This window comes from Populus nigra, chromosome 14 (genome assembly GCF_951802175.1).
Source record: "Populus nigra chromosome 14, ddPopNigr1.1, whole genome shotgun sequence".
In the NCBI taxonomy this organism is placed as follows: Eukaryota; Viridiplantae; Streptophyta; class Magnoliopsida; order Malpighiales; family Salicaceae; genus Populus; species Populus nigra.
Window position 1 is genome coordinate 9,918,681 of NC_084865.1, and position 8,233 is coordinate 9,926,913.

At 29.6% G+C, this 8,233-nt stretch overlaps 1 protein-coding gene across 1 annotated transcript; it reads left to right on the forward strand.

Annotated features, from left to right (window-relative positions):
• The first annotated feature begins 3,595 nt into the window (after nt 1-3,595).
• On the forward strand, nt 3,596-5,779 carry LOC133672747 (scarecrow-like protein 32). The gene is made up of 2 exons (XM_062093264.1): nt 3,596-4,109; nt 4,337-5,779. Exons 1-2 carry the CDS (start codon nt 4,102-4,104, stop codon nt 5,616-5,618), a joined length of 1,290 nt encoding a protein of 429 aa, XP_061949248.1. The 5' UTR covers nt 3,596-4,101; the 3' UTR covers nt 5,619-5,779.
• Nucleotides 5,780-8,233: the final 2,454 nt, after the last annotated feature.

Below are 8,233 nucleotides of genomic sequence, written 5' to 3' on the forward strand. Positions count from 1 at the left end.
AATATAATCCTCATTCTTTTAATTATTTTTCTCTTTTTAAGTTCTTTTAGATTAATTTTCCTTCTCAATTTCGTCCTTCAAGCAAAACTTTGTTTGTATTTTTTTTCAATATTGTTCCTCATTCTTTTTTATTCTTTTTGTTCTTTTTAGGTCCTTCTGTTAATTGACTTTCTTTTTTAATTTCACCATTCCATTAAAAAACCAAATTATTTTTTATTTCTATTTTGATCCTCATTCTTTTAATTATTATTTTTTGTTTTGGATCCTTTTGTATCATTGAAATTATTTTTTAAATTTTATCTTTCAAAATTTAATTAGTTGGGAATTGAGCTTTTTAGTTTTTCTAAACAGGATGCTTATAGTCTAATGACTCGGGTCATTGGTTTGAAAACATAACCCAGGTTGACATTTTTTTTTGTATTTTCCTTTTCAACTTTTCATCATTCAACTATGGTTTTTTTTTAAATAGGTTTTGAGATTTTCTTTATTTCTTTTTCTATCATGTTATCTCGATCTCATGACTTGAACCATGAATTTGGCAATTTAACCATGATTGGCTCGACCCTTATTACTTAGGTTACAAGTTTGTCATGCTAACCCTAATTGAATTAGGCTAATTTTTATTGTTTTTTTAATCCCATTTTATCCTTCCGTATTTAATGGAATAAAAATTGAGCTATATCATTTTTTTTCTTTTGAAAAAAATTATTTTTTTCATAAATTATCATGATCAATTTTTTTAAAAAAAATGATCCATCTAGTATTGTTGCATACTTTTTATACCATCTAATTAAAATAAAACCAACTTATTTGACTCAATCAGGTCTATAACCTGAGTTGTGGATTTTGTTTCCTACTTGAAAACTTCTTTGCGGCATTTGAACATTATTTTTTATACAAAAAACAACCTCACAATGTAGCATAAGTCCACGACTAGTTATCACACTAATTTGATAGGGCTCTAAATGACACTTTTATACATATCATATACCTCATCTATGCATAGAATATAAGAACATTTTATAGGAGAAAAATAGCTTCTTTATATTATAATACTAATTATTATATTAGGGTGAATTACCATGATCTCCTTGTAATTTCATGATCAAAGTAATTTACCCTACTAAATAATAAGTATTAGTGTCTAAGTTTTAATGATTATAAGTTTTATTTTCTCTCCAAATTTGGGCATGTTTTCAATTATAGATATTTACTAAATATAAAAAATCAAAATAACATATTTTTTATATTTTATTTTATTATTTTTATTTTATAATAAAATAATTTTACCTAAGAAATCCAAAAAAAATTATAGTTTTTATTCATAACAACCATTCACATGCATGTTTCCATAAAAAAAAAAATTGCACTGATTCTTTTTTTATTTGTGAAAAAAAATGAAACTTTCTTATAACAAGTACTGTTTCAATTGCTAACAAGGCTCGTGAAAAATACACTATAATGTTTTTACCAGTTATCATTTTAAAAGGTTTTTTATATATATACAATTGTGAGAGATTTAAAATCATCGCTTGCACCTTATCTAAAAACTTGATTTTCTTGAATTGAGATGATTTTTTTTGACATTGTGTAAAAAATCTTTAATTAAAAGATCACCGGTTTGACTCCTACCACCCTCAAATTTCTCTCTTATATTAATTAAAATTAAATCAACATATGATAGAGGTGAGCCTAGGTAAATTAATATGAAATAATATCATAAGAGGGGGGAGGGGGCTTAAATATATATAATTCTTCGCATTCATGTTTATAATTTTAGTTTATTAATCGTGCTTTTGCTACGGTTTAGATCATTTTTTTTAATATTTGGCAATGTCATGAATCTCAGTATGACATTTTAAATTTGAAAAATCATAACCTGATAATTTGTTTAGCTAGAGTTTTAATTAAATTGTGTGAAAGTTGTCTCGCGTAACCTTGTTTACTGGGTAGGTTCACAGAAAAAAATCAATTCAATTCTAGAGGATAAAATTAAATAAAAATCTCATAGTAAATGATGAAATTAAAAAAAAAAGATTGCAAAAACATAAAGGAATTAAAGAGCTTATATTAAATGATGAAATTAAAAAAAAACAATAAACAACAAAAAAGGTTAAAAAACTTTAATTATATAATAAAATATATAAAAATTAATTTATTATCAATATAATTTAATACTGAAAAATAAATTTAAATAAAAACTTAAACACATGGGTTTAAGGAAGAGCCACATGCTTGGACTAGTTTTAATTTATTTTTTCTTCCTCTTCTTAATTATTTTGGAAAAAAAAAACCCCATAAATGCAAGTCATTTATCGTCAATAGAAGAAAATTAATTTTGCTTCTAGCACGACTCGAGCGCACTATCTCAACATCATTCGCACGTTTACAATTAATAAGCTACTACTTGATGTTGATAACAAGATGATTAAAAACATATATTAACATGGCTCACTGTTTATATATATGAACCGAATTTTCTTTTTTTTTTAATTGTTAGTATAATAAACACTATTCAAAAGTTTAAGGTATAAAACTTGATGAGATTGGGTGATCAGAAAATGAAAGGAACAGAATTTGTGATATCCTGATCTGCAGGAGACTCAATTGTCTTCATGGTGGCTGTACTTGTACACATGCGTGTGTATCGATATATAGGCGAAGCATGAAAAGTTGCTAGGCAAAAGCTAAAAATAATAAAATAGAAATACTATGCTTGACCTAGCTGGGTTGCTTTTATAGGAAATTTCGCTTGAACAATGTATTACTGTCTTTGGATTTTATACTTCCTCCTACAACCCGCGATTTCTACATGTGCTTGGTGTTCTTTTACTTTATTAATGTTTTCTGCACTTGTAAGAAAAGATTCTCGGAAACACCACGCGGAAAGAACTCAAACAGTATTAATATCCTGAAATATATGGATTATTACCATACATTAATTAGTCTAAGTTTTATTTAACATACTTCAATCAATATTTTTTTTTTATTTACAACCTATCTTCTAATGTTGTAAAGTAGATTAAACTCTAGAATCTTTGTAGATTTTTGTAAAACCTTGATAGTATACTACGTTTAATGGCTGAGTTTGAATTATTTTTTAAAAAAATAAATATTTATGATGAATGATTCATTCTTTGTTTTATATAATTTCTTCAAAACATTTTTTTTTCACGGAGGAGAGAGACCAAATGAAATAATCAGCTAGAAGAAACTCTTCGACAATGACTATTCATTTAAAAAAAAAAAAAAAAACTTGTCTTATCAATGCATGCATATTCGCGGAATTTGGCTGTCATGCATGAGTCATAGGAGGGACCCTATAGCCTTATTGAACTACTATACATCAATGATCACTTATGTCCCTATAGTTGAATCCCACCTTGATGGAGATATGAAAAACTATATGCGGTATGCTTAAGGACTTGTAAGAACATGTAAAAACAATCAGACCGGACACATTTGGTATACATAGGAAAGGGAAAACCGAACAAAATATTGATTTTTTTTCATGATTAAGTAATATAATTATATGGTGGCCCGTGAGCGAGTGAGCCAAGCCTTAACAGCCTTATATATATCCCCACCCATCTCGCATTACATGACAAAATCCCAACTCCCACGTAGAGACAAGACCCTGGCCGGCTGCCTCACATGCTACCAAAATTCAACAGGAGACTAGCCCACTCTCCTCTGCTCGACATTACCTCCCTCTCCCTCTCCCTCTCCCGAGCAACCAGAAGAAAAGGCAGAATCAGGGACATCAAGAGAGGATTAGACCCTTTTGTATCTATGAAAGAAGTAGTTGTATCATTGATTATATTGCTCTTTGAACCACTTTATTGACAGCTGATGAAAAAGGCTGATCTTGCAAATGGAAGTGTCTCTTTTGCTCAATATATGACTTCAACTTTCCAGTTTCTTTCTTTCTTTCTTTCTTTTTTTTTGGGGATGAGAGTTCACACCTCATGATCGGTCCTTTTTCTCCCTTTCAATAAATCCCTGGATAAAGCTGAACTGTCTATTTTCTTTGATTCACTTGCAGAATTCTACAACTGGTTTTTACACTTTCAAGTTTCACCTCTATTGGATCGTTTCCCGATGCCAAGGTACCCACTAATAGTCTGGTCTCTTTGTCTCTTCTGATTCTCAGATTGCTCTTTATCTTTCCTTTTTGTTCACTCTTTCTCAACTTAATTTGTACACTTCCTTTTTCCTTTTTCATTATTTTTCTTTCCACTCAATCTGTCTCTCTTTCCATGATGCAATTCACTGAAACCCCACTACCACCCTTGCACCAAATCATCACTCCAATTTCGAACCCCACCATGAACAGAAACCGTCCCTGGCCTGGATTCCCTACATCAAAATCCTTAGGAAGCTTTGGTGATGCTAATTGCATGGAGCAGCTTTTAGTCCACTGTGTAAATGCAATTGAAAGTAATGATGCCACTCTATCCCAACAGATCCTATGGGTCCTAAACAACATTGCACCACCAGATGGTGATTCAAACCAACGCCTAACATGTGCCTTCCTAAGAGCCCTGATCGCACGTGCAGCGAAGAGTGGTACCTGCAAACTTCTTGCTGCAATGGAAAATGCTCACTGCAACCTAGCCATAGACACACATAAATTCTCTATCATTGAGCTTGCAAGCTTTGTTGACTTAACCCCATGGCATCGCTTCGGTTACACTGCAGCAAATGCTGCAATATTGGAAGCTGTTGAAGGGTATTTAGTTATTCATATTGTAGATTTAAGCTTGACACATTGCATGCAAATCCCAACTCTTATCGATGCTATTGCTAATCGGTTCGAGGTGCCCCCGTTGATAAAGCTTACTGTTGCTGGTGCCACTGAAGATGTACCACCTTTGCTTGATCTTTCTTATGAAGAGTTGGGCTCAAAGTTGGTCAACTTTGCTCGGTCACGAAACATAATATTGGAATTTAGAGTCATTCCTTCAAGTTATGCAGATGGGTTCTCTTCCTTTATCGAGCAACTTCGGGTGCAACATCTAGTGTATGCTGAAAGTGGTGAGGCGCTAGTCATAAACTGTCACATGATGCTTCATTACATACCTGAAGAAACCCTTTCTGGTATGCCTGGTACATACTCAAATACTTATTCTTATGAATCTTCATCGTCCTCTATGTCTTTTAGGACAATGTTTCTAAAGTCTCTTAGGAGTTTAGACCCAACACTTGTTGTCTTAGTAGATGAGGATGCAGATTTAACATCAAATAATTTGGTGTGTAGACTAAGGTCAGCTTTCAATTATCTATGGATACCTTATGATACTGTGGATACATTTCTTCCAAGGGGAAGTAGACAAAGACAGTGGTATGAAGCTGATATATGCTGGAAAATTGAGAATGTCATAGCACATGAGGGTCCGCAAAGGGTGGAGCGGCTTGAACCAAAATGCAGGTGGATTCAACGGATGAGAAATGCAAATTTTCGAGGCATTTCGTTCGCAGAAGATGCTATTTCTGAAGTTAAGACCATGCTTGATGAGCATGCGGCCGGCTGGGGACTAAAGAAGGAAGATGATGATATTGTACTCACTTGGAAGGGACATAATGTTGTATTTGCTAGTGCTTGGTTGCCTGCTTAACGCTTCTTCATATCGGTTTTAATTATAAATAATTTGTTTTTCTGATTTTATTTTTATTTATATATTTCTTAGAACGTTTTTCTTAATTGTATTGTAGTAACTCTTTAATTTAACTTTGGAAATTATATCAGAAGTAGCTAGGTAGTAGGGTTTTATTTCAATATTGCCTATTTATTGATATATTCTAGTTACGATTGTTAAATAATTAATATAAATTTATTATAGCTTTAGTTTTTATATCATATAAAAAAATTCAATTAAAAAATTAACAAAAACTAATTCTCCCTTTTTTTAATTTTAGTTATAATTGTTTTTGGGGGGAAATGATGATTCTTTTGTGGCAGTTGCTTTCAATTTGTTGATGAAAGGCATGATTAAAAGGTAATGGAATAAAGTGAAAAGGATGGAGAAACTAGGTGGCTTTTTTAAAATTAGCATGAACAATTAATTGTGGTCCTTCTACTTTTTAATTGATAGATTTTTGGTCCCTTTAGTTTTCTACAATTCAATTTTGATCCAAAAAATATTTTTATTATTTTTCAGTTCATGATTTGATAACGAAAAGAGAAAGTCATTGAATTATAATGATACATAAAGAAAATCTTGGTTGACATCAATTTCAATTATCAAATATAATTGATCTTGGTGTCAACTGATTCCATTAAATGAGATGAGTTTTATTAACCTATTCTTTCACCTTAAAATTGCTTAAGAAAGTAGGTTTGACATCAAAAAGTTTTTGAGTTTCAGGTTAATTATTGGTTTTTTGACTAATTTTTTAGTTGTTTGATGGCATAAATGGATTCACTTAGATCTTTAAAGTGTTTTTTATTTTTTTTTTTGTTAAAATTAGTTGAAAATGGATTTTGGATTTAAAACACTTTTTGTCCAAATATGGGTTGCATGTAATGTGTTCTCTAAAAAGTTTTTTGAAAACAAAATACTGAATAGATGATGTGTTATCCATTTTATTTATAATAAAAAAATTTTTAAAGAAATTTATTAAAATAATATTTAAATAATTATTTGATTATGTTATGGTTTTCAAATAATATTACATTTTTTTATTATAACATTAACAATAACTTTTTAAATAAGTATATATGAACATAATATGTTGATGAATGCTCAATACAAATAAAATATCTATTTGTTAAAAAATATTTTTTTCTCAAATTTAGTATTTTTATTTTTTATTCTTTCGTGTAAAATTTGTTGATTTATGATTGTTTTTATTTTTTTTATTAAACTTACTCTTAAGATTATGATAATTTTTATTTAAAAAAACAATACTTCTAATAAACAAGACACTTTTTTTCTTCAAAAGAAATGGGTTTTTGGTTAAAAACATATATTTTTTCTCTTTATTTCAAATCAATAGAATATTGTTTTAATATTTATTGTAATTACATTATTTTTTTTATACATTAAACCACATTTCTAAAAAAATAGATTTGTTTTTGTTAAAAAAAATAAATGAATAAGAAAAGACAATTTTGACTAAAAAATATATTTTTTTCTATAGAATTTAAATGATTTCTTTTTTATGAATATCCATTTTAATTTTCATATCATTAAATAAAAGAAATGAAAAATGCATCTATCTTTTGTCTTTTACAAACAAGATCAATTTCTCGTTTTAATCAATGTTTAATTTGCAGCAACAACACTTTTTATAATTTGTCAGTTTATATATTTTTCATTTTATTTTATTAAACGTGAACATAATCTTCTCAATTCTTATCTGCAATATACCGTGAGTATACTGAGTAATTTAATCTATTATTAGAATTTAGATGAGTTGATGGAAGTTTGAGGCATAAAAGAGAAAATGTTGAGTGGCGTTGTTCAGTGTATTCATACAATTAATCTTAGAATATTGGGGTAGGTATTGTTGATTTTATTCATACTTTAATTAATATGGAAATTATAATGATTCCAATGGGAGACCAGTAGTGTATGCCCTAACGTCTGGTAGTGATAAAATTGGGAAACAATACTATTTTGATGATGGTTACAAAGAAGTGAGCAGTTGTGCTAATATAATTTGTAGCATTGATGCCTGGAGAGTTTCCCCAAGGATGGTCTCCAATCCAATGAGAGAGATACAATATTGAATTAACTTAGTTTTTGAAGTCTAGCCTACCAAACAGGCCACTGTATAGGCTCAACCTTAAAGAAGCTAAAAACATAACATGGGTCATATATATGAAGTTCATGCATCACATATTAAGTTATTCATGAATAAATTTATTGTGATGTTGCTTCAATCGTACCTAATTTCCAGCCCAACTTAAAAATCCTATTTAAAGCATGCATATACAGAAGGAGCAGTTATTTATAAACCATAAAAATATAGGTTTTATTGTGCTTGTGGATAGAGTTCAAACTGATTTTTTAAAGATCATAATAATTATAAAATGATCAACACTAAAGAGCATCTATAATGTTTGGAGTTTTCATGGATTTCATTTTTTTTCAACATGTTCTTAAAGATGGCTTGTTCTATAGCATTTTCAAAGACCATGATTGCATCATGGATATCCCACATGTACTTTAACAAGGTTGTCCACTTACATGGAATCTATAGGTCTAGGATACAGATATGAAGTTTA